The sequence below is a fragment of the Triplophysa rosa genome, linkage group LG13 (assembly GCF_024868665.1).
Source record: "Triplophysa rosa linkage group LG13, Trosa_1v2, whole genome shotgun sequence".
Classification (NCBI taxonomy): domain Eukaryota; kingdom Metazoa; phylum Chordata; class Actinopteri; order Cypriniformes; family Nemacheilidae; genus Triplophysa; species Triplophysa rosa.
This window is the reverse complement of record NC_079902.1, coordinates 9,106,180-9,134,042: the sequence shown is the minus strand read 5'-3', so window position 1 is coordinate 9,134,042 and position 27,863 is coordinate 9,106,180. Positions and strand designations below refer to the sequence as shown.

At 37.0% G+C, this 27,863-nt stretch overlaps 1 protein-coding gene across 2 annotated transcripts in view; it reads right to left on the bottom strand.

Annotated features, from left to right (window-relative positions):
• Positions 1 to 375: 375 nt before the first annotated feature.
• klhl4 (kelch-like family member 4) overlaps positions 376 to 27,863 on the bottom strand; it is a 28,004-nt gene continuing 516 nt past the window's right edge. Inside the window, exons 1-12 of one of the 2 annotated variants that reach the window (XM_057349473.1) lie at positions 25,710 to 26,692; positions 24,962 to 25,611; positions 15,233 to 15,400; positions 14,513 to 14,649; positions 12,040 to 12,236; positions 8,978 to 9,190; positions 8,599 to 8,785; positions 8,157 to 8,381; positions 6,178 to 6,340; positions 4,484 to 4,696; positions 2,098 to 2,269; positions 376 to 1,466 (exon numbers count right to left, since the gene is read on the bottom strand). In XM_057349473.1, the coding sequence (XP_057205456.1) occupies positions 1,407 to 1,466; positions 2,098 to 2,269; positions 4,484 to 4,696; positions 6,178 to 6,340; positions 8,157 to 8,381; positions 8,599 to 8,785; positions 8,978 to 9,190; positions 12,040 to 12,236; positions 14,513 to 14,649; positions 15,233 to 15,400; positions 24,962 to 25,380 (2,154 nt within the window). In that variant the 5' untranslated portion in view covers positions 25,381 to 25,611; positions 25,710 to 26,692 and the 3' untranslated portion in view covers positions 376 to 1,406. Of the gene's footprint in view, positions 1,467 to 2,097; positions 2,270 to 4,483; positions 4,697 to 6,177; positions 6,341 to 8,156; positions 8,382 to 8,598; positions 8,786 to 8,977; positions 9,191 to 12,039; positions 12,237 to 14,512; positions 14,650 to 15,232; positions 15,401 to 24,961; positions 25,612 to 25,709; positions 26,693 to 27,863 lie in introns of those variants that run through there. The other variant, XM_057349474.1, reaches the window with a different exon arrangement.

The window sequence follows — 27,863 nt, the reverse complement described above, 5'->3', positions numbered from 1 at the left end:
CAAATAATGCATTAATTTTTTAAAGGTTACACTGCACCATTTTTTTGTGGACTTGAGCCTGCTGTAGGTGAACTAAAGTCACTGTGATTATTGATTGACGTGCTATTGCCTCTTTTCATTTTAGGTTTAAATATATATGATTTAAAAAAAGAAAGACCTTATTATTATAGCTTGCACGACGAATGATAAATTCGTTTAAAATAGAAGACTACACATTTGTAGAGTAGGTCAAGCTCTGTTAATCATGACCTGCTGTACAAATGGCAACCACCGGAGGGCAGTACTGTACATGTTCCAGCTTCATATAAATAAATATACGGGAATTCCAAAAAACATGATATGCAAGATCATTTTCACAAATTGTAGAAACAATACTCAGAAAAGACAAAAATCATTTTATTTCCTAGTTTTTTTCTGCATGCCATAAACAACGACAAATGTTTCAGTGAACAGGTATTGCAAATGTGTCTTACCTGATAAGCATGTTACATTCCAGTAAGTCAGACAGGTGATGAGACAATAAACCATTTTTGTTTTGGCATGATCCAAATGAAACATGAACGTCAGTACATCACAAAAGCAAGAATTTATAAGACTTAAAGGGGCTGATTTTGATGATTAAAATATTTCAAATGGCATTCAGACATATTAAAGCATGCCAAAAAGCTATGATCGTAAATTATATACAATAAAAATTACAAAACCTTTACATAATGGTGAAATATCAATATGATATAATAGTATATTTTCTACTGTAAACTGTATTACAATTAAAAGTCATTACTTACAAACACGTGCTAATAACTTTGGCTTTTCTTTCATTTTTTTCTACTTCAAAGACAAGTTCTTACAAAGGTGCTGAAACTAGTCTCAGACAAAATGTGTATTCAGATGAGAACTGTGCGTGACAAATTGACAATATTTTAGGCGTTACAGGTTGTGTTGCAAGCTTACAACTGGAAGTATTCACAGTGGTCTTTTAAAATTGTTTATCTAAGATCAAAATAATTTTTTCACAAAATGTCACAAGTAAACAAGTATGCCGCTGACATTTAAAATACAGTTGCTTTTCATATTTTTAAAAGATAGAAATGTGTGACGAGGTAAGCAAGATGCAAATATTAAAATGATAAAGTTCAACTCAAAAAAAGTCTGTTTGGATACATGTCAAAAGTCTCTCAATATAAAATATGAAATTGTCTCATAAAATTTCATTACAGTAAAATCTTATACACATTTATTTGTCGGTTTGCAGTAGTGCTGAAATATCGAAACAAAGCAGAAAGAATCAGTTTCAATGAATCCAGTGTTTTCAATAGCTTTGATGAACTATGTGTATTTTGTTATTCCAGTTCAGCGATGCTGCGAGTTCTTCGAGGGCAGTTCAGCTCAAGGAATCTGAGCCTTCAAGGCAGTTTCACTACGACCACGCACGCGCCAGCCCTTCCAATGTTTAGAGGGACCTCCTGGAATAGCAAGAGATACAGAGGTTAATGACCGTCCTACCACAACAAATTCCCTCCTCTGCTCTGCTCCCAGTCGCACTCTGTGTGTAATCCCTGTTTACAATCTAATGCATCATCGCACGAAATGTTATAAAAGAGGCAAAGTCGACTTGTAACCCAGGCTGGCAGAGGAAAGAGTGCTAAACCTGTGCCATTGTGACCCAGTGGAAAAGAGATGAATGGGAAACGCTTGTACTTCCTGTTCACAGCCATACATCAACCGAGCGTTCAAAGAACATTTAAAAAATGACCGGTTTGACACGTATTCAATGTCGAAAACATTTCTAGGTCCATTTGGTCATTCATCTTCGCAAAGAACACCAAGTTGGGTTATTGTGGTAAAATGTGTTGCAGACGCATGCTTAGTAAGAATGTTGCTTGGTGTATTTGATTTCAAGTTTAAGTTCAAGTTTAGTGATGGACAGCTACTCTCAATTGTTGTGTTGAAACTTACATCGTTACTATAACAACCAATACACAGAAAGTTAACTACACCAAAACAAACTGATCGGATTTCCTCACTTGGACTTTCAGTTCTCATTGTGTGCTGTGCGAGAACAAAGGCAGCCCCATTTGAACATAATGCACCCACCTCGGTCCATTCACTGTTCTGTGCATCATAGGACTCAACGCTGTTTAAGTAGGTCTGGCCATCGTAGCCTCCGACTGCATATAATCTGTCTCCCAACAGACACACCCCCACCGCATCTCGAGGGACGCTCAGGGAAGACACCGTGGTCCATGTGTCTGTTTTTGGGTCGTACCTGTAAATGTAGCACAGATCACAGGGGGTACAGTTTAATGAAACACTTTAATCAACATAAAGCCATGGAGTAACATGAGCGAGAACTGCTTTATAGATTTTTATTACTACTTAATAGCGCTGTATGGCTGTGAAAGCCTTGGAAACTGAGAAATATGATTATCCCCAAATAATAAAATCTATTGAGGGTTTAGCACACAGAGCATTAATTGAGTAATGAGTTTAATTTCTACTGTGCTGCTCTTATGGCTTTTTGTGCATTACTTTTATTAGGATTTCTTTCTAGACTTAATTAAGCTACATCTTGTGTTGACTTTAATTATGTTATATTTTCATGTTTATTACCACTTAAGAGGATAGTTCAGCCAAAATGAAAATTCTTCAATATTTATTTCCCTCATCGTATTGACTTCCATTGTATGAACACAAAACAATTTCTCAAAATATCTTCTTTTGTTTTTTTTACAGAGGAAAGAGTCATACAGGTTTGGAATGGCATGAGGGTGAATAAATGACAGAATTTTTGGGGTGAACTATGCCTTAGAGAAGATTCTTGTACAAAGTGTGTGTGTTTGTGTGTGTGCGTGCGTGCCAAAACCTTCGTACATTCAAAGATTCATTATTTTTTCACAATATTAAATATAATAGGCTATATAATTATAATATAATCCAAATACAGTATATTGTTAGTTTAACAGTACATTTATTATTTATTATCATTATTAGCAATAATGTTATGCATTCCAGCCAGTTGTGGCCCAATTGTTTCATGATTTGTATATTTTCAGATATTCAACATGTATCTGTGCTGTAGTTCCAGTCATCACCAGCAGGAGGCATCTCAACCCATGTTACTGAACTACTTGCTACTTCCACCCACATTCCTCAGTGACCATGTAACAATGGTTTCACAATAGCGTAAGGCGTGTTCAGATTTGCAAATAATACAATGCAGGATTTACAGCACTTGGCATCACCTTCTATCCACCCTCACAGTCGTTGTTGTTGTTGATCGCAAACAAACAAACATCTGTGCCCAAATTCACAGACAAGTCCTTGAGGCTGCTAGTCCCAGACTAAAATAAATGTTCTCAACTAAAAAATACCCTGGCAGATTTTAATGACAGTGCCTTTGTTTTGTCTCAAGATGTACACCGGTAATGTTTTTTCTGAAGCATTTTAAAAAAAGCGACTTAAATATCCTAAGGCAGGGGTCTTCAACTACTTTTCTTTGAGGGCCAGATTCCAAAAGTATAAATAGGATGCGGGCCAGTTTTTTTTACCATATCCTCATTTCTTCTGTTATTTTGTTTTTCTGTTGCATTTTGTTCCTTTTATATTGTTTTTGTTGCTGTTACTTATAGGCCATATATTAAAACATGCACACAAATATTGCATCAGTATTTGTGCCTTTTCATGATATTAAATTAAAAGGGATATTGTCTTTTAATTGTATTTTATATTCCTTAATGCGTTACTTTACCCAAAAATTGCTACTAATTTACTCACCCACAGTCCTCCAGTACATCGAGGTGTGGGTGGCATTGTTTTTTCAAGAAGATACTTATGAAGATATTTGGTTGAATTAATTAAAGTTAAATCAATAAAAGTAAAAAACTCAAATACATTCAACACAAAAGTAATCCCTGCCCCTTGTGACGTTAAATTCGCGTCTTATAAATCAGTCAATTGATCTGTGCAAGAAACTGAACGCTATTATCACATATTCGGGTGAAACCCAATCGCATTCATGTGCCCCACACACTTATAGGGCAGAGCCTTTGTATAGTGCGAGTTCTGGGGGAGATGAACAGCTGTTTTTCATAAATATAGCCATTATTCATAATGAATGCAGTATTATAACGTTGTAAATAACATTAAGTTTCTTGGACTGACCGATCAAATCGCATTATAAGACGTAAATCATTATGAGCCGCGGGAATTACTTTCGTTTTGAATGTAGCAGCGTTTTGGGCTTTTAAAGATGTGGCGTCTCAGGAGGACGTGCATTTAAAGCACACCGTTCTTAAAGTCTCTCCACTTATTTGAAACGTTAAGGCGGGCCAGGAAAAGATGATTGACGGGCTGCCAGTTGACTAGCCCTGTCCTAAGGCATAGTCCTGATTTAAGCTAAGCCTGGTCTGTAAAACGCAGCTTTTATAAACATAGGTGTCATGTGTTTTTCTTTCCAGAATTCTGTACAGTGGTAAAGTACCTCTCCACACAATCCGAGAGGCGTGAGCAGTGGCTTGAAGCGGGTGCATCATGGCCTCCAACCGCATACAGGAAACTGTTGTAAGTGGCCACACCCACGCCTCCTCTCCTCTTTGACATTGGTGCACACATACTCCATTTATTGGTGTGGGGATCAAAACATTCCATGGATCGCAGGCAGGAGCTTCCGTCGCGACCACCTGCAGCAAACAACCTGTAGATGAACAGATTTTAGTAACAGTCAATGGGACTTGATTGTATCCATCAGGAATTAAAGGAATAGTTCACCTTCAAAGTGAAAATTCTGTCATTATTTACATGCCCTCTTATCATTTCAAACCTTTATGACTTTCAGATATTTTGAAAAATGTTGGTGACAGAAAACCGTTGGTCACCATTGACTTGCATTGGTTTTCTGTCCATACAATAGTTAAGTCAATGGGGATCAACGTTTTTTCCAAATATCCTCTTTTGTGTTCTGCAGAAGAAAGAGGATCACACAGGTTTAAAACAACAGCAGGGTGAGTAAATAGAGTAAACTTTTCCTTTAACAGTTTTGGAGATTTAAAATTTGGAGTTTGGTTATTTAGATAGCATATAGCCTGCATGGCCTTTGTGATGTCAGAAAGGATGCAGAGCAAGTTATTACGTTTTGATGAAAAAGGACCATTCATTTTTTCCTGTGGAATAACGTGTATTGATGAATTGTGCAACAAAAAACTAGAAACATGTATTAACGTTTTTCATTTTGACTCTAAATATAGGCTATCTATGATATTTCCTGGTATAAGATTGATCAATTAATCACTTTAAAAGTAGGGCATTGGGCTCTGGAGGTAGCTTGAAGGTTTTTGTCTTTGACCTGGTTCCAAAAGTACACCACGCGTAATCATTCAATGTCTTGTTTGATTCAAAACTAGCCTCTTTTTCTCTCAGACAGTTTCAGTCTCTCTTTTTTCTCTCTATACCAGCTCAGCCGCCACTCATGTAACTCGAATGTAAACGACACTAGAGATTCTTTGGTCTCGGAGCCTATTAACTCCCGCCTGGCTGTACAGCGAGTATTGGATACAACACCTGCAGTGTTTTAGATCTCACTATTAGGTCTGTAAAAATGTACATACAATTGATTTATTTATTAACAGGAATTCGATGAGAGAGTGTGCTACTGTACATTGTGAATAATTGTGGATTCAGCAAGAGAGTATACTCACAAAATGGTAAAGCCTTGATTGACAATTACTAAAATATTAAAATTATTTTATAAAAATTATTGTATTAACTGCTGTATAGATGTTTTTAGCGGCAACAGCATAAACAAACGTTATGTGACCCTAAACTTCACTTTCAGTAGAGCTCTGCGAAGAATCAATAACTGTTGAGTATTTTTTATTTCATTTAATACAATTAATAGACAATAAAATATTAATATTAATATTAATGAAATATAAAATAAATTGTTTTATTAGCCTATAACCAAACACAGAAGTTAACTTCATTCAGGTTTGGAATGACATGAGGGTGAGTAAATGACATAGACTAATGAACATTTTTGCGGTGAAATATTAATATGTAGTATTCTCTCTCTTCAAAAGGGTTATTTTAGAGATATTCTCAGTCTGGAACAGTAATAGCAAAATGAGTAAATTGTGTTTCTGCATCAACAGTCAAAAAATAAGAAGTAAAGATCCTTACTTTCCATTGAGAGCTGTGACGCCGACAGTGCTGCGTGGGGTGGACATACTGGCCACGTAATTCCACTGCCTCGCCTGGGGGTCCCACCTTTCCACTGTGTTTAAATAGCTCCATCCGTCATGACCTCCCACCGCATACATAGGCCCCTCTAGCACAGCGATTCCTTTTCAAACAGACAAAATTAAAGGAAGAAATAAAACTGGCCTCAGCTTTTGGAGACACAAAAAAGAAGAAAAGCACAATCCAATAGCAGAGTATCTCTCTGCATCTTAATGTGGCTGTGAAATGTCACAATTTAAATGGTAATAACATGGAATTCATTTCGAGGAACATCAAAGGGCGCTCTCTCAGACCAGATATCATGAGTTGAAAAATGTCCTTCCGGTCAGGACCGAAGCACAACGGCCCTGAGACGCTGTGGAAAGCATTAAGAATTCATGGTGCATCTCTCTACACCCTTCACAGAAAAGGTTCTTCGTGCTTCTGTTATAAATCTCCAGCTCTTGCTATTTTGGCTCTTGACATATAAATCGTCTCTTGACCGACTTTTTGATTCTGATATTGCAATGACTTTAAAGACCTCAATGTGCAACTTAGAGTGTCAGTTTTATGGGGTTATTGTACAGTGCATTTTCACTTCGGCGAGTTTAAATTACCTGCCATATATTTTATGTAACTTTTTTTATGGGTGGCCAAGATTGCCTTTGTTGATTTATACACACTGTAGCTTTGATGTGAGCGCACGGTTCCTTTATGCTACTGTATATAACATACAGTTATTTCTTCAGGCACTGGTGTTTGTGCCAGTTCTATTTTCATTCAAATACATGCACAGCAATAAAGTGTTATTTATTTTAATGATACAAAATTCAATTTCTGGTCAACTGGTTTAGGTTAGTATATTTTGTGCTTGAAACATTGCCTGGAATAAGCAAACAACTGTACTGATCATGCTTTGTGAGGATGGCATTTTATATCACAGATTTACTTTTTACTTTAGTGTTTTTTTATTTTTGTGAAGACTAGACACACTTTGTATGAAGGATATTGAGAACAGCTTATGTTGTTTCTTTGTTAAATAAAATACTCTGCAAGGTCAATTATTATACAATAAAATATTAATATAAATTAATAATAACGTATATTAAATAAATCAAACGATCTGTCAAACGATTAATCACAATTAATCACATCCAGAATAAAAGTTTGTGTTTACATAATATATGTGTGTGTACTGTGTTATTATAGTTTTCATTTTAGTTTTATTTAGTTTTACTAATACTTTAAATTAGCTTTTATTTAAAAAAATGTATTATGTTAATTTTGCTATGTGCTTTTAACGTTTTATAATTTATTTGAGATTAAGATGAATTAATTTAATTTTTTTATATATTAGTTTTTGTTTATTATTATCATTTTAGTGCTTTAAACTTATTTCAGTTAAGTTTTTCTAATAATTTTTAGGTCAATGTTTTATTTGATTTCAAAGAAACGTTTTCTAAGTTTTCATTTTAGTTAAATAAAATAACCTTGATTTATAAACACATACACATACAGACAAATATTTACATGTATTCATTTATATTTACAAATAATTTAAATTATTTATAAATGTTGATTAATTTTTTTTTCTCTGAAATATATGCATGTATGTGTATGCTTTTATAGATACCAAATTTAAATGCACAGTACATATAAATATATAATGTAAACACAAACTTTTATTCTGGATGTGAATAATTGTGATGTATCGTGAAATGAACTATAAATATAGTTATATTAACACTAGCCAGAGCAATCAACAAACACAGACCGGAAGTTTACTCTGGGCCAGCCGTGTGCGTCCGATGAAACCGTCTATATATGAAGCAAATTATGCATGGCTTTAAGTTATTTCCAAGTAATGTATCACTTTTACATCTTGTTAGGTCTTCTCAACACACAATGAAAATACTATACTACAACATTTAAAGACCCACCTAATCCATGTCTGTGGGTTGACATTGGAGGCATAGTGGACCAGACTTTAGTGATAGGATTGTAGCATTCCACCATGTTAGAGGTCTTAAGTCCATCTCTGCCCCCAACCACATAAAGTTTGTTATCAATCACCGCCACGCCAAACTGAAGTCTTCGCCCATTCATGATGCCCACCTGGATCCATCTGTTCGTACGGAGGTCATATTTCTCTATTGTTGTAGATCCTGAAAGCAGTCAGAATCTCGGTTTATTGTGCAGTCTGTTGCACGCTGCTAGGCTAATAGCTGACAAACTGTCTCTCAGGGGCAAAATCAAACACGATAATGACTTGCATCCTGGCAAACACATTTTGTTTTGTGAGAAACCATATGGAATTTCTATTTGTGGCAATTAGAGATGCAACTGTGAGAAAAGTCTAGGGAAAGAATGAAAAAAGTCAACCTTTTGAGGCATCCATCCCCCCAACCGCATAGAGACATCCAACTGTGGATTTGCGTGGTTTGGTTCTAGGGCTTTGCAACATAGGACGGCGCTCTGGCAAAAGATGGTACTTCATAGCTTCCATCAGGAGCCTCTGGCATTCCAAGTTCTCGCAAAACATCTTGTTGTTTTCCAGATCAGCAAGAAGCTACAACAAAGCAAGCCAAAACGGCATTCAATTCTAACAGAGGGAATTAATGTAAACAGTGCACATGGCGAGTAAACACTGTACAATTTTAGTGTTCGTAAAATTGGATCAGCAAAAGTGATGTTAAACCAGGTTTCTAAAGTACCAGGAAAAAATGAATAAGGGTATGTGACATGGTTGTCATTGGCAAACCTGAGGAGGTAAAAGAGGGAGTCGGATATATGCCAGTAACACTCCCAGATCCTGCTGTCTGTGCTGCACATCATAACGAACCCACATCATGAGTGCCTGGAAAATAGTTTCTTCATCTGGAACATTGATGTCATCACTGGCCAACAGCTTGATTATTTCTGTGGTTGGTAACAGTAGAAACTCCTGGTTCTGGATGACTTCTAAAAAATGTTCCTGAAAATGTAACGTAGTTGTTTGCTCATGCATTGTAAATGCGTGATGCATTATGACACAAATATCACCACGGCTGTGATTTAGCAACAGGCACGGGATAAAGAGCCTAACAAAAGGATTGTGCAGTATTGCTTAATGCAACACTTCAACAGAAGAAGTTAATATTGAGAAACTTATATTTTGCACACTCTTGTCATATACGTTGTGTATTTACTGTCAACCCAGTCTCACGGGAATTCGTGAAATTGTCACGAACTGTAATCTATTAACTCGTATTCATCAACACAAATTTCCTTTTTTTCGTGTCACTCAGCACGACTTTTTTTCGTGTCACCAGCACGACAATTTTTCAATACACAGACCGCGTGTGTATGTACATTTCTAACCTGATATCAAAAGAAGTCGCAAATACTTTAGCCTCACACCAAACCCTAAAATCACAGCCTTTTTTAGCTAAAAAGGCTAATTTAGCTAAAAATGCTAGTTTCACGAGGTTGGCAAAGCAATGATAAATGGCTCCCCTAACCCCGCCCCTAAACCTGACGTCACAGGGGGAAGGTCATATCATAACAAAACATACGAATAAGATCGTAGGAAACAGGAGTTCACACGAATGAGCCCCCTTGTAAAATAGGTATGAATTCCCATCAGATTGCATTGATATATATTTATACATAGGAAAGATATCGCGTATTAAAGTACTTTTGATGGGAAGTCGTGCTGGATGACACTAAAAATGTATATTCTGTCATCATTTACTCACTCTCAACAGATCTCATCCCCCATTTTATAGTAGGGAAAATAAATACCATGGGAGTCAATGGGGGATGAGATCTGTTTGGTTACTGACATTCTTCCAAATATCTCCCTTTGTGTTTAGCAGAACAAAGACAGTCATACATATTTGGAACAATCTAAGGGTGAGTAAATGATGCCAGAATTTTCATTTTTGGGTGAACTGTCGCTTTAACATAACCTCTTGTTTGGAAAAATGTAATTTTGAAAATCAAATCTAAAGAATCGGCTTTTCATGCTCGTCCGCATTCATCTCAGCAATATAATGATCTGCTCGATTGCGTCCACTAGGACACCGTATAGGTTGACTTTGATAAAACTGTGATAAAAAGGATGCTGCAAATCTTTTTAACAAGCTTGTTCATTACAAATGGCACTTTCAGAGTTTCCTTTGTGCATCAGAAGTAATCTTCATCGATTCTCTTGCATATAAGGGTAGTAAACATCTTATTGATCATGAATCAGATCTAAACAGCAGAGTCTCTCTCCCAAACTCGTGCCTGCGCTCTTGGAGCTTAGCTCACACATAATTAAATGAGTGCCATACATTGATTTTCATTCCCTCCTCCATATAGATTTAAAGTCTACTTCTTTTGGTGACATTGATATGGATTCATTATTCCCAATTACCATCACAAGAACCCTGGCAAATAATTGAATACATGAATTCTGTTTCACTGCTTTGAAAGCATCTTGCAGGCATATATTTTAGGGGAGAGCATCAAACTGAACAGTGAGTAACAGGTCCTGCAGCAATATACTGTAGGAGTGCGCAGAAGGCTTTGCATGAACTAGATGATTAGGTTGGAAGGAATGGCGTGGGAATTTAATGGTTGTGCCAATTAATGTGTTCTTGAGCGGGGACCTTAAAGGTCCAGCGTATAAAATTTAGCAGCATCTAGTGGTGAGGTTGAGAACTGCGACCAAGGGCTCACTCCACCCCTTCCATTTTAAAGCACTACGGTGGCTGATACAGAACTAAGATGTCATCACATTTTCGCTTCTTTGCCGAAGGAGATCACGTATTTAAGAAACACGCTCTGTGCTATGATTGAGTATCCCCGCGGTGTATGTAGACAGAAATAGCTCATTCTAAGGTAATAAAAGCATAACGCTTCATTATGTAAGCTCTTTATACACCTCTGAAGACATAGTTATGTGTATTGTATTGCATTTCTGTCAATAGATCCTCCAAAAATTACACACAGCACCTTTAAGCAGCGTTCAAATTCTTTTCTTCTTACAGCTGCAAACCAAACATCTGCATGTCAGGGCATTGATATCTTGAATCAAGACATTAACAGGTGTAACAGGTTCAAGTCTGGGCCTCTCACAAAAGGACAGAATTTCAGGATGAGTCATAAAGAAAGGGAAAAAAAAAGTCTATCAAACTATTTTTAATCTGACACCACAGAGAGTGAAACAGGAAGCTCTGTTCAGGCGATGTTCATTACCAACGTGATTGAAGGGGAAATCGTCTTGCGTGTGCTCTCTGATAAGATTAACCTCTGTGCTATAGAAAGCTCTTTGTAAACAGCCTGTGCAGATGTCCTTTCGGAGATAACAGCTATCTTCCTAAGTTGTTGCCGCACTTGGGTAGAGAAATGCCCATCAAAGCAAATGCGCTCTGTGGATCTTTGGGCTCCTGAGAATACTTAATGCATTGCCATTATTTAGCCAAAGCCACTTTCTCCTACGTTCATAATACATCAAAGAGGTTTGCAGACCACCATGCTGAGATATAAAGTGTCACACCAAGTATGTTTTATGCGTGACAAGGTTTAAATCATGGTATGGATTTTCTCACTTTTTAAATACACGTAATACAGTAGGAGAGCAGGATGAGTCATCGCTTCTTTGGTTGTTAAATTTAAAACACATACACCAGCTAAATGATAGTTTTGTCAGTTTTTATAAATGCAAACCCAACATGGAGTATAAGCTGCAAAACTCTTCATGAAGTCTTTGTAGTTCTCTGAGAGCTGATAATTGTTGGCACTAGACATACAATATTTATGATTATTATGTGAGCTACTTTACATTCTTGGTCGTACCGTAGTGTAGTTGTGAGCAACATTCAGAAGATCCATGCATCCCTGAGCATCAGCAAATGAGCGGATCCCCAGGCAGTTAGACGGGTGCAGTTGTTTCATCAAAAAGTTGCAGCAAACCTGAATGACTTGTGAGAGCTGGAGGAGACAAGCAGCAGCTAAAAGACTTTCAATTGTCTCCTCTTTCAGCTCCAGGACTCCTGTAGGTTTAGAAAAAAAAATGTAATTAACAAAGGGTTATCAAAATGACTTAAGGAATAACTTAACATCTGATGTAGCCTATAGTTTTTAAACAATTAGTAACGTAATAATGAATGGATTTGTGTAGTCATTAAAGCGGATGTAACACACGCAGTTTCTTTGCAGTATAGCTGTACGATTATTTCAGAAAACAGGCATGCGCATCTGGAGGCGGAACTACAGCACGAACACATAATACATCATCGCATTGTCCCTGCATAACCGTTGAATCACTATAAGTTCGTGTTTTTTACATAATGCACGTACGCGCCGATTGCAAACAAAACACAGACATTTGACTCAGTTTCACTTACTGCGTGCGGTTCATGACCGGCAACTTTTAGCGCTGGCACCGCTCCATCTATCAGTTTCAAACCATCTCCAAATCCAGCGTTATATCCACCGTTTATATAACATTCCTCACCGAAATGCAGTGAACAAACAAACACAGCTGAACTTCAGTACAACGAACGAAGTGCATTGATGGGCATGCTCTTTCTCACGACTTGCTGGTTGATGCGTGGGCATGCTCTTTTTCCCACTCTCGATGATTGACGCGTGCTTTTCCGGGAGAATTGTCCAATAAGAAAAGTTGTTACGCAACGGAATTTCATTTTCGAAAAAACTTCCCGAAATCTATGCAAACCTTGGGGGAGTGTATCGAGCACAGAAATACTATGTCATACATCCAACTCATTTTTTGACAAGTTGACCATGTCAAGCATGAGAAGCCAGCATGTTTAACATAGAGTCAGAATGCATGAAACACTGTTGAACCACCACTTTAATATTCTTAAGTAACTAAATGTTCTTCACAATTGTTCTGCTGGTTATTGAAAGTGCATACTGGTAAGAAATGTTATCTGACTTGAAATGAAATGCACAATCAAATTACCCGTATTGGCCAGGCTCCCAGACAATTGGCTGCAAATTCTTCTAAAATTAAAAAAAATCTGTTTTTAACAGTAACAATCTGTTTTCGTGTTGTGTAGGCCTAGTCATCCAAATTTGTAAACTGTAAATTCATTAGCAGTTCATAATACCCTAACATTAGACTACATGGGTCCAAAAATGGTTTGGTAGTAGCCTACCACTTTATGGTTAAACATTAGAGGGTCTTTAGGCTAAAATCGGGATCCTGGATAGTGTAGTTCTTCACTAAACATTTTGTACATTTTCTGTAGGCCTATGTTTTAAGTTTTACCCTTACATTGTGTTCCTGTCTGTGAGAAAATAAATTAAACAGTTTTCCAACCTCAACCATCCATACTTATTTAAGAAAAACATGTTTTTGGTTTTCAGCCATATATATTTAAATACTTTTTTGTAAAAATGCACCTTTTTTCATAAATGTGATTAAGGTAAATGACAAATATGAACCATATAACGTTACTGTGCAAAAGTTTTAGGCACGTTAGTATTTTCACCTTAATAAAATTACTTTAAGCCAGTTATTTACATAAATATACCTGAAGATGTTTCTTGTGCAGTAATTGGGATCAAGTAAACATCTGAAACGTATACTACATCAATTTTTATGGCAATATTGATTTAAAAATCCAATAATGCTGTGAGTCACTAGACCCGTGAATATCGGCTGATTAATAAAAACATGAGCCTGCCATCAGATAATCATCAGTCAAATCAGTCATTTTTTTGGCCATTCCTTCAACGCTGGTTCTATATTGTGATTATAATTATAGACGGTTTAAAACAACAACATAAACAAACGTTACTGCGCATGAGCACGTTCGTGGACTGCCCTTAACTGCCGGTACACACTCGCAAACAATAGAGTCCCTGTAGATTATTTCTGATAACAAGCAAAAGAAACCGTGAAGAACCGTTACTTGGCTAAACTTGTCTCTCCAATATTTTGAATGTAGACTCCAATACCAAGCTCAACCGCTAGATGTCAATGTCCCATACGGTTTCTTAAAATGCAACAACACTACAGGACCCATTCAACAAATTGTTTATTTAATAAAATGAACTTACAACAAAATCAACAAATCGTTTATTTAATATAATTATTATACAATAAAATAATATTATACATTAATATAAATTGAATAAAACAAAATATATAGTAATATTATTGGACACTAGCCAGACCGATAAACAAACACAGACCGGAAGTTAACTGTAGTCCAGACGTGCGCGTCTGATGAAACGGGTCTACAGTATATATAACAGTATTATATATTACTGTACCAATAAAAATATATATACATACCAGTATATGCAAAATGAACCAACGCTCTCAACGCCTCCGGATCAACACCCTCCATTTTAATTTCCTCTTGTTTTGCCTCCAACACATCATTGGTGAACATGGCAGCAAAGTAGTCTGATACTGCGCTCAGGACGAGTCTGCAAATAAATGTGCAGATCCTTCATATATGCATACTGCATACTTCACAATGTACCCACACAACTTCTTGAAAGTTGTCTTCGAAGAAAATTCCTCCCCTACGAATCATTTATCTCAGCGCAGTGTGAGTAAAGCAGCTATTTTCACCAGGTTGTTTCATGCAGCTCTAGGGTGATGTTGATTGAGCTCAGCGTCAAACTGGGACGCGCTGTAGAGCGCCGGCTACAGAGAATTTTCCAACAGAATAGCATCAAAACACTGTGCGGCCGGGAGACTTCTTTATGTAAACACTGTTTTACAGTCCTTGAAGAACGTTCAAAAATCATTAGGACTTAATACATTATACTGTGGAAGACAAATCGATCCAGCTTCGGAAAACAAATGGCTTCTAGTCCACTCCAATGTTTTTTTGTTGAAAATATGAATGTTCAAAGGAAAGATACAGACTATTGAAACAACACCACTGCTATAGCCTTTTCAAATGTAGGCTTTTTTCACATATTCCCGTCTTGTGCACCTGTCTTCTTGCAGAACGGTAAATGGAGCATTTCAAAGCATTTCAAAGAATCAGCGGAGACTCACCTGTGTGCAGGGATCTTGTGATCTCCAGCTATCAAAAGTACATCACACAGCTGCTTGTGCTGAAGATAGGTCTCCATCTTTCGGAAGGTCTGTTCCGCGTGGTTTGTGGCCTGGAAAAACTCATCGGAGCAGTTGGAGCTCATTCTAGAGAAACTGCTCAAAGCCAACCTGTGGAAAAAAAGAAGACAGGCATTGAGCTGGGACTGAGCGAGGTACGCCTCTGACAGCTTCATACGGCTATTTGATCTTCACCGGTGATGGGAAGAACTCAACTAACACCTGCACAAGCTTCTGTGACTTTATCATTTATTTTCTCCTCGATTGACTCGTCGGTTATGAAGGTCCAATGACATGCAGTGAGTGATCATGTTGGAGAAAATGTGTTTAGATTGTGAGTATTGTACATGTTGTTTACTTCATGCCTATAAACTGTGTGAATTCTTGTTTTGCACACCGTTGCATCCCAGTTGGACATTAGTGATTTTCTGTATATCTGTCTTCGCACTTGTCAGAGCTTAAATTGAAACCATTAAAGCTAAACTCCGTAAATAAGTGGATTGAAAGTTTTCCAAAGGGGCAGATTACCTTTTGCACAAACTTGCCTGTTTTATTTATCTATTTATTCGTTTGGATGCACGGGACTTTGTGGGGATCTGGTCTCTTCATAGAGCTTTGATCATGTAAATTCAGAGCAGCTCTCCCTGCAGACCGATAGATTACAAGCCATTGTGTTGCATCTGAATAATCCTTCTGACTCACGACAAACAATCTAAACCCTTTATTTTGTTGTCCTTCACGGGGAAAAAATCCACAGCTGACATTTAACCAGTCCACGCTGTTTAAAAAGTCTGGCTGCCGGAGGTAAGTACAGTAAAGCTGTGCATTTTGATTACATTTTGTAGAGGGACGACGTTTTCCAAAAACTGCTCCAAAATGATGCATGGCTTGGTACGGTTGTTTACGGCTGTGGTTGTATTAATCATCAACAAACAAATTTGCATGACAAAAACTAGGCGTGACTGTTAGGATACTTTATACGGCGCATTGTATTGAGGACCATAAGGACAAGAGGGAAATTAAGCACCTGATAAAATGTAATGACCTCGTAAAAGTTTTAATTACTGAATAAATCCCAGTGAGGCTGTGGTCATTGGATCAATAGTTTTGTGAACCTTGGCTTCCTCCTAAGAGGCAACACATAAAGCAGAATTTCACCCGTGTGTCCTTAACTTTAAGAGAAGATGTGCTTCATCATTATTAGAAATGAGTTCTTCAGCATACCACAGCACAAATAAATCCAACATTTATTTATAGTTTCTATTATTGTGTTATATTTAGCAGAAATGAACCCGTGACATGTTCATAGTTGCTCTGATGTAAAGGCTGCTACAGACTGTGCGATTTTGGGCTGTCCAAAGACTAACCAAAGACTAACTGGCTAATGCACATGTTAAATATTTTCCTATTTTATAGTTTTAATCTATTTCTATTATTTATAATTTTCTGTGATTTTGTTGCTTTATGTATGGGTTCATCCACTAAATGGTTGAACAGGCCACTGGAAAAAAATGAACTTCTGTGTGGTTCTTTGGCTATTGGGTTTTAAGGCATTCAGCTACTGAACATACACACGCCATCAAGTGTTGAAAAAGACATTAAATCTACATTATATTCTCTACATTATGCTAACACGTTCACATTTGCAGCTGCAAGACATCTTGCCATTTATAACAGTGTGTTTATTTTGTGAAAAGCTGGTCATTATAGAGTTGTTTTTTATGCTAAATAGATGGGTAATTCATCTCACTGACATTATAACTACATTTTGGCACTGGACTGGGTGCACTGAATAAGAAATAAGGCAACATAAGAGAGGTTGTAAAACCTAGAAGCATTACTTTGCTCTAAGGAATGCTGAGAGGACTTTTATGTCCACCAGTATCGCACAACCAAATTGCTTCTGTATCACTTTCTGAAAGGTTGTAAATTTACAGGAAATGTTTTGTTTCTGCCTGTGAAATTGGCTTTTTATATAAAGGGTAAGGTGTGTCATTACAAGCCAAAATGCACCAAAACATGATGTATAGAAAACAAAAAACAAACATTTCTGTAACACCTGAATAGTATCTTTGATTTTCTCATACAGTACAGTATACTTACATGAATTGTTGAGGCCGATTTTATGTAATATAATAAATAATAGCAAGGAGTTTGAAATGCTCTATTGCATTATGGCTTATATAACAAGAGGATAAATGTTATGTTTCCATGTGTTTTTATCTGTTTTATCTTTGTTGTTGTAAAATAATACAGTGGCTTTGGAATACAACGTGTATGCTTAATAAATCTGTGTGGTATTATGCACTATGACCAGACAAAATAAACAGATGATGCTACTACATTTTTAATTCTGTTTATCCATCAGTTGCTTGCAGAATAAAGCTATTTGTTGTCTTGTTGTGCATTGCACAACCCATCATATCTCTCCTTATTGGTACGGCGTTTGAGCAGTTATTGAACTTAATCTCAGGCACTCAATATAAACTGATCAATACGAAGTGGGCAGTTGGGACAGTTTCTTTGACAGAACCGGCTACCAACAGACTCTCTGGATGCTGTTTCAAACATGTTGAGCATCTTGAGCACCACAAGTGAATTTGAAAACATAGGCCTACGCCTTGTCTCAAATCATATATTTATCTTGACAAATCATATTTAGTCAAAAAAGCTGATATTTATTCATTAGAAACACCAGTGGATACACCTGTTCTGATCAATACTGAATCAATACAAAAAAAACGATTGAGATCAAACAAAAGCCTAACATCTTAAAATAAATAATGTTACAATTTCAGAAGTGTAGAGTGGAAGAGAATTTTGCTGGCAGGCAGGTCTGAAATGATTTTTCAAGCATCTTAGTATTAAAATATGTGTCAGCATCTCTGCCCACATCTGCTATGTGCATGTATATCGTTGACCTTTCGAGAAATAGCTGCCGGTGGTGCAAACATTCAGAAGCAGCCCTAAGCGGTTTCATTTGGCAGGATCTTCTTCCTCGTAGAACAGCAAGTCAGTGCTCCTTTTCCAAATTTTAAAGCATGCATCATTATTCAGAGATGCACAGTGTGGTGAAAGATAACAGAATATGTATTATGCTTATATCAGAACTGTATTTGTTGCTATTTTGCTTCTCTGCTTCAAAATGTTAAGATAAATCTGAAAATATACTGAATTTGATTTTCTTTGGGGCCTTTTAGGTCTCTAAATGTAAGCAGAAATATTAAGTATAAAAACGGACTCATACAAACACAAAATAAGAAAAACATTGATCAGTAACAGTTGTATTTGTTAACATTAGTTAATGCATTAGCTAACATGAACCAACAATGAACAATACTTCTACAGCATTTATTCATTGTAGTTCATGTTAATTTCGGCATTTACTAATACATTTTAAAAATCAAACGCTGCGTTAATGCTGAAAAACTATGTTGGTCCTTGTTAGTTCATGTTAGTTAATGCATTTACTACTGTTAACAAATAAATATTCCCCATATATCTTCATAGCAGCCCACGTTTGTAAGAGTGCATCTGATATTCAACGGAGCCCCCTGTCAAAATCCTATTCTTGGCAAAATTCTTTCTTTTCTGTCCTCCAATGCCTTGCATATCTCTAAAAGCAGCAGGTTTTGCCTGGCATACCTATAGATTTTCGTAAAAGTTGGAATGCTAATAGTATGCCTAGCAGACAATTCCATAACAACAAACGAAGATGAATGAACCTCACTTCTGAAAGAGGATTACAGCTATCTGTGCTCCCTCACAGCCGTTAGAAGAAATCATCTTTATCACCCAGACAGCTTAACTGGAGCTTCATTCCTCCAGCAATTTCACCCAGTGTCCTTTAAGTCTGATGTAGTGAGTACAGTGAGGGCTCAACCTTATTTTTAAGCTGGAGCTGTATTCATGTAAGCCTCAGGATTTGTGCTGAAGGAACTGTTTTCATTCAGTGCAATTGCTTTTTTCCAGCAATCGAAGAACAAGTCTGTTTGAAAAATTCATATCTAGCCATTAGCATTCGGAAAGAGCTCTGTATTTCTCTAGTCATTTATCATGTGGCCATTTGTCATAATGGACATAAAGAAACAGACAGTATCTTGATGAAATGAAATAAACATTTGCCTTGACTTTTATTTTAAGGTCGTTATTCACATCTATTGTACAAGCAATATCGTATTTTTTTATTTCTTTAATTGTTCTCTTTGTATTAGGAATTTCAAACCAAAAAACCATTGATCTTATAACAGGACTTCTTTAGGACATCACATCATTAGGACCATACATTATGCCAAGTTTGTGGCTATAGCCATATAAACCTCTTTAACAAAATAACACAGCATTCCACTATAGAATATTTATGGCCCTTATGACTATGTGAGCATAAAATTGATCCTTCTGTCGCAATCAAGATAATATATACGTATTGCTTTCATGCTCATTTTATATGCTGCCAAGCTTTATGAAAACCACTTGTTTTCAAATGTTTAGTCTTGCCAGCATAATTTGAATCCAGATTAATATGAAAAATGTGCCTGGTGTACCCAATCTGAATCAATATGAAGGTATTTCTGTTTGTTTTATTTTTGTTTATATACAGTATATTTATATACTGTATGTGTGTCGTTTTTCATAATAGTGCAGAACCCATTCAGTGACATGAAAACATCAACAGATGATACAGTATGTTTTAAGATAAAAGGTAATTGTCTGAAATAGGCTTTTAATAATCCACAGTCTGTGAACAGCTTCCATAAATGCATTATTAATGAGATAGCACAAAAACATTATGAGAAGCAATACAGGCCACAGCTCTTCAGCATCTTAAATTAGATTGTGTTGAATATAAACACACCTGTTAGAAGAAAAGCTATTACCCAGTGAAACAAAATGACAATATTCTGTGTTATACCATTTGTTTCAATGTAGTAGTAAAATGTGTTAAATGAGAGTTAAAAAATTCACTTTCGTTTTATTTCGCATAGCTTCTATACACTCTGTGGAGATCTGGGCCTATTCACAAAAACACAGCATACCCAGATACATGTCTGTTATTTTTTCTCTTCGGGATTATTTCTCTTTTTTACATGTCACATGTGGCCATTTTAGCTGTACTTTAAAGCAAAGCCCTTCAGATGCTGATCAGGTGCAAAGATGAAAGCATGTTTTTCAAAGTGCTATAGAAGCCCCGGGTCAGGCTCTTTCTTCTTATCATAAGCATCGCACTTGTTTTTATCCTTAGATGACGTGACTCTCTAGCGTCTCATCACATCTGCAACCATCTGCAAAAGTGTTAATTCGTGCGTACCTCAAAGTATGCAGATTCTGGTATACTGTAGTACACCAGTGTGGCACTTTTTAGCCTCAAAGGAAGAACTATGGTACAGCATCCAGGAAAGTCACATTCCATTAAGAATTTTCTGACAGGCCTTTCCTTTGCTCATTGTATTGTTCAATGAAGGAAACTAAAAAACAATAAAGTCAAGATTTTGTAAAACAAAGTATGCATGAATCTGATAGATGTTTCTGTTAGCATTTTTTTTGTAATAACCTATACTCAGCAGATGCAAAGTACAATCTACCAATTATGCTGAGGCTAATAGACATGTTGAAAAGCTTTATTATAATTTGATTGAATGTGGAACACTCAGCATCTGTGTTAGGATAATTTATTGCCTGTCTTTAATGTGTTGACCTCAAATGACAACAAATCTTGATTTATCAATAATTATGTTAATGGAGGCATATATGAGATTACAGACAACTACTAGCCTACATGTACAGCAAACAAAAAGTGGATGCATTTTGTGAGAAATGCATTTTGACTTTGAGGAATATATTGTGTGTTTTAAATTTGATAGAAATATAGACAAAAACTGTATAATGGCTTTATAATGACTAAGTATAGAGTATAGACTAACCCTAGTCTGTTTAATACTTGGATAACTGAATGCACCATGTTGTGAAGCCTAAAGAGAAACACACATTTATTATCATTTGTTATTCTAACATTGTTTTATTAGCTTTTAAAAACAGCCCTTGTGAATTTGTAGGCTTGTTTGATGTTTTAATTTGAACACATTCAAATCTAATTCTCTAAATTATTACAAAAATAGGGCTTCAATCCAAAGTCTATTAAAGACTGAAAAACTCTTTCACCTCCGTCAAGAACCCTTGATGGAATGTTTAATGAAAATATTGTTCAGTTGTATTTTTTTCTACTTTGTCAGATTAATCTTTGTTTGATGCTAGAAAAGCTTTTTTGCTGACACGTTCAGCTTTCATCTAACCTGTGTGGTGATATTTTCCTACACGCTCTGCTTTTCAGTTCTCTGTCTGGACAATATCTCCTGACCTGTCAATGCTTTATGAAGACACTATAAATCTCTCCATTTAATGAAGATCTCTAGGACAAGATGGTATCATTATTTTCCAAGGCAATTGAGATATCATTCAATGTAACAGCTGCTGACTCAAGTCTCTGCTTTTTCCTTATTATAAGGTCAGGGCCAAAAATGTCTCTCATGAAACACAAGAGATGATATGCACTGAATATTTTTATACTTTCTTTGTTAGACAAGAGTTTTACGTCAATTCTAATTCAGGCAAACACGGAACCACATGACCTCTACGATTTCATCTTATATTATATACATCTTCATTTCTCTTTCTGTTTGAAAAAATTATATTTGAAAAGATGGATATGCCATTAGTCCCTCTTAATTATTTATGATAAGCAGGTCTGCAGCCTTACTCTGATATTACAGAACTGAAACGCAGTATTCAGCAGTTTTCAACCATTCCTGTAGTGATAGAGCTTCAGGCTGAATCCTGATTAATTTCTTAACTAAATCTTTTATTCATTACTGCTTTGGCTGCCTTGCAAGATTTTGACATCGACTGCTTGCTAATAATCAAATCTACTTAAGGTGTTATTTTTGATGAACATAGTTTGCATTTCAGATGGCAGGATAAATAGATAGATGATAGATAGATAGATAGATGGATAGATGGATAGATGGATGATGGATGATGGATGGATGGATGGATGGATGGATGGATGGATGGATGGATGGATGGATGGATGGATGGATGGATGGATGGATGATGGATGATGGATGATGGATGATGGATGATGGATGGATGGATGGATGGATGGATGGATGGATGGATGGATGGAAGATAGATAGATAGATAGATAGATAGATAGATAGATAGATAGATAGATAGATAGATGATGGATGATGGATGATGGATGGATGGATGGATGGATGGATGGATGGATGGATGGATGGATGGATGGATGGATGGATGGATGGATGGATGGATGAATGGATAAAACTGTGCTGTAGGGAACTTGGTCTGATCTGACTATTAACTCACACACAGCGATGCGCAACAAAATCGTCAGTCTAGAAGCAAAATAAAGGGTCTAATTTCCATCACATTGTGCCTGCAAGGCACATTTATGCTTTATTTATGCATACTAAATGAAAAGCGATAAAAGAACAGAGAAGAAAACACAGAACAACAAATAAACGTAACAGCAGATGTATCATTATATACGTACCATAGGGGCTCTGAGAGCTGTGTTAATGTAAAGTTCATGATGAGGAATCTTAAGGGGTCGAATCTCTATTGTTTCTATCTAATTCTGATTAAATATTCATAACACAATCTATAACAGTCTCACCATGCGGTTCACGAAAACAGCACTTATTTATCAGGGTAAACAATAATTTGTGTGTGTGTGAGTAAACTTACAATTTGTTGTCGTGTTGAATCATTTCAGTCAAACAAGTCAGTGAGGAAGGAAGAGTGCTTAGGTAATTCAAAATATATATCAACCTGCAGACAGATCTATTAACACTAAGAACATTTCAGGCTCGCAAAGTGCTTAACATGTGCTTTTAAAGGGTCAAGACGTGATGTTTAAGAGTTCATGCCCTTTGTATAAGCAATGTGTATAATCAAAGTGACACGAGGATGGCTCGATACAGAGGAATCTCGACAAATCTGCTTGTTTAATTTATTGAGTTTGACCTGAATTGACTCCGTACTATTAACATCCCGTTGTAAAGATAAAAGGGCAAACTCCTTAAAAGCAACACTGCACACACTGAAATATTGATAGACTCGCAAATATCAATAGGACACGTGTCTATCCCAAGCGCCATTGGTATTCCAAACAGAGCTATTTCAAAGGAAATCTATGAGAAATAAATAACCATACAGTATATGACTATAACTGATCATTTGCTTCTATTCAGACAGAATTTCCAAATTCCACCTATATTTAAATTGAAGATCAACTGTATATTTGTAAATTTCCACTCAGAAATACAATTTCTGTCATCTGACTGACCCTTGTGTTATTCGAAATACAACAAAAATGCTGGGTTATTTTCAACCCAGCACAGGGGTCAAAAAGGGTTGTAAATTAAGTTGTTTGAGTTTTCAACCTAAAATGTCATTTTAACCCATTCTTGGGTCAAATATGAACATTTTCTTGGTTATTTTAACCCAACAGCTGAGTCCCTTTTTGACCCAAATCTGGGTTGTAAATAACCCAGCATTTTTATGACTACATTTGTGCGATGCAAAATAAGACTTTAAACGAAATCTTATTAATTTAATGTCCCCATTCACTTTTCTTCCCTTGTTCCAGACGATATTTTCATTTTTGCTTGAACCATACATAGTAGGATTGACACAATGGCAGACATTAAGATGCATTCATTGTATGGGTACATGTCCTTAGAGAGGAGCCAGAGAGGAAAAAGATGATCTCCTGTGACATCATCTTTTAGTGTTGCCACTTCCTTATCTGAGAAAATGTTTACTTCCTGTTATATTAGACAGAGCCACTCAGTGGATAAAATACAAGGTCTTTCTCTCCTAAAGATGCTGCACTAGACGGGAATAGAAAGCATCTGCCTGAGCAGAGCTTTATAATCTCATAAATTTCCATCGATCTATGCAAGCAAATGAAACGTTCTCTGACGTGTAAATATCATCCCCACTAAAGATAATTCATCCAGGCCAAATTTATAGCCCTTGCGCCGATGGCCTCTGATGTAATGGTGTTCTCTCCATAACATTTATAACACGTGACACGTGCATTAACACGACGTGAAATATTCCCGCTTAGGCTTACGAAAATGCAGAGAGCTAAAATAAAGGGAGATTTCTCTGCGAGCCACCTCGCGGCTTCCAGAACTCGTTATATTGCGAGCTATATCGAGGCGCCTCTATGTTTTCCTCTGTGTTCTGCGAGATGTCTGCTTGATGAATAATTTATCTGGGGGTATTTCAGAGAGCTGTGCTTCTACAACCCGTATGCCATGTGAATGAAGCATTCCCAGGTGAGCTGTGGTTGCAGATGCAACGGTGGAGTTGATTGAAAAATGATATTCTCTGAAGACCTAACCGACGTGTAAGCTGCACTCCCGAGTACTGAGAAGCCAAATAAAACACGCTGTCATTTTTGAGTGAATTTCACCGATGTAATGAACTCGACTGAATTGACAGTTATATACTGTACTTGCACTCAAACCCGACACTCCCCGGAGCTTAATGCAAATCTACTCTGCGCCAATATAACACCTACACGGCGGCCAAAAATAGGATTTTCATCTAAAAGCTGCATGTATCTAACACACAGCTTTTTACCTGTCTATGGCTTCCTCCTCGGAGGCATCCTCTGGATTGTTTTTCACATCCTCATGGCTACTCTTCGCCTCCTCTTTGCTGGCACTGCAAGGTGAGTCGCTCTTTGGGAGCTCCTCGCTTGCATGGAGGTTCTGGATGATGTTTTGCTGGTGCCATGATTGATTGCCGGGCCTGACGTAAACTGGCGTGGGTCCAGGGTTCGGAGTCAGAATGCTGTGCGCGGGGCTGTTGCTCTTGCGAAGTCCTCCCCTGTCCCGGGAGTGACCCTTCAGCCGGACTGGTGTTCCCCGGTGGTCAAAACCTTCCTGTTGGATATAGCCACCGTTCCCAGCCGGGTTCTGGGTGCTGTGACTAAACCAGCGCCAACGGAGCCTGAGGATCTGCTTCACGTCAAACTCCTTTTTTCCAGCCACAGACATTGTATTCGCCCTCGACGTGATGCCACTGGCACATCGGAGTGATAAAAGCCAAGTCTCGGCTTTAGATGCTTTTGTCTTTGTTGCTGGTTCTGGATAATAAAGGACTAATGTCTGCAGCTTCTTTCTTGTTTCTCCTCGTGTCCGGCTGCGTCTTGTCCTCAGTTACAGCACACGCATGATAGCCTCTGCCCGTACCACCCTGTTCCCTCTTCTTTGTCGTTCTGTCTCTCTCTACACATACGGTACACAGATACACAGCACAGAGAAAAATGAGGAAGGCTTACGGCAACCTGCTCAGTTTCCAGCAGCAAATAACGAACAGCTCTTACCCGAGAAAGTGAGGTGTCGAAGGGACAGGACACTGAGGTCAACGCTTACTGAGGGAAATCTCGTAGCACAGGAAGGAAAGCCAGAACCAGCACAGTCTCCCCCAATGAGCAGCATCATCTGCGTTCGCTCTCTCTCTCTGCCTCTTTCCTTTATGTGTGCACACATGCTCTTCCTCTCTCTCTCTCTCTCTCTCTCACGCATGCACATAGACATGTCTCCTCGCACACGCCGCAGAGTGCCCTCATCTGATGGGATCCCGAGGGAGCCAGTCTCAGCTTCTCAATGAGGCAAACCATGCAGAAAAATTATTCTTTCCTTGTCTGTCTCAAGCCACAGTGACAGCTGAACATCAACGAAACACCAGAAAGAATCACTGTTTCAACTGACACCAGTCTGTGTTTATGGTTTCGTAGGTAAATGTTCAGATAAACATCTGTGCATGAGACTATGAAACCGGTCTTTAAAATAAAATATACTTCATCGATACCGGTTTAGCACTTGTACTCAAGAGTGCTTGCGACACACAGTCGCAGTGAGAAAACCACAATTTAACAAATGCAGGAAAGTGTAAGGCAGCTGACTTTTTTTGTATTCAATGATATTTAAAAAAAACACCACTTATTAAAGAATGTGTAAATTAACTGCATAATGTGCATTCCAACCCATTTGGTTAACATCTGGTGTACTGCACGTGTCGTATAGTGTAATTGCTTCGGATAACATTATTTTTGCTTTTAATAAAACACAGAAAATGTTTTCCTCTAGTAATATAAATGACACAATTCATTTGAAACTCAATTATAATATTTGCTTATGTTTGTACACTGGAAGGTGATCATGTTATCCCGTTTTACCCAATTGAGAGGTTTTGTTTAGCCTATAGATTCTTGAGAAATAAAAAGCAGATTAAAATATGCTGCAGCTGTATGGAATGACGTGATGTTTATATACTGCTGATAGTCAATGATTTATTCATGTGTAGTGCCTTCAGTTAAATGTTGTGAAAGTATGGATACAGTTATCCTTAATGGTATCCAGCAAGGTGAGGAGGTTCATTTTTCGGATTTTATTGAGTTCACTTGTTTATACAAAAGCTTTTGTAAAATAAAATTGTATTAATATACTTAACAATAATAATAATATTAATAATAATACAGAAATACTGTAATTATAATGACACTTTAGTTTGGAGGAAAAAAGGAACTGTAAATATTCTTATTTAAAGGGATAGTTCACCCAAAAATGACAAATTTGTCATCATGTATTGATCCTCATGTTATTTAGAACCTGTATATGACTCTTTGTTTTGTGGAACACATAAGATGATATTGTGAGAAATATCTCAGTGGTTTTGTGTTCATACAATAAAAGTCAATGGGGGCCAATGTTGTTTGGTTACCAACGTTCTTCAAAATATCCTCTTTTGTGTTCTAAAGAAGAAAGTAAGCAAAAGATGTTTGCAATACACAAAACACTAAAACAAATTTGTCGAAATACTTAGCTTTTGGATCTTAATTCAGCCTTTTTGATAAGAATCCCATTATCCAGCTGTTTTGAATTTTGATTATCTCGCCCTGGCTGTGGTAATTACAGCCATCCTGCACATTTAAAACATGTCTAATCATTGAACAGTAGGGGGTAAAGGCCACATATGTAGGATCCCCTTTGAATACACAAATTAATGTCATTTGGAGCTACACATAATAACTGGTAACATGGATGAGTTACATTGCCCCATGCAATTAAAGTTTGGATGTTGATGTATTAGAACATCATACAACCGATCAGTCATAGTTTAACCTCAAAGGCGGTATAGTTTCATATAGCATAGAGGATCCTAAAGGCTTTAAAATTAATACAATACTACATTTCATAAGAGCATGGACATCAAAACCATGTTAGCCATCCATACACGCATTCTAGAATCAAGTTTCTTATTTTTTTCATATTACCGTCTAGCTGATTTGCTTTCAACATTGCTCACTTATATGCACAAACATCTAATAAAAAATCAGATTTTTCTTTCCTGCATATGTCAATATTTATTATACTATTTGAGAAAGAAACACACCGAACCTACTGGGATCCTTATTTTGTCCCATTAAAAAAAGAAAATTCCTAAGTCATTGTTATATTTATTAGGAAACTACAGT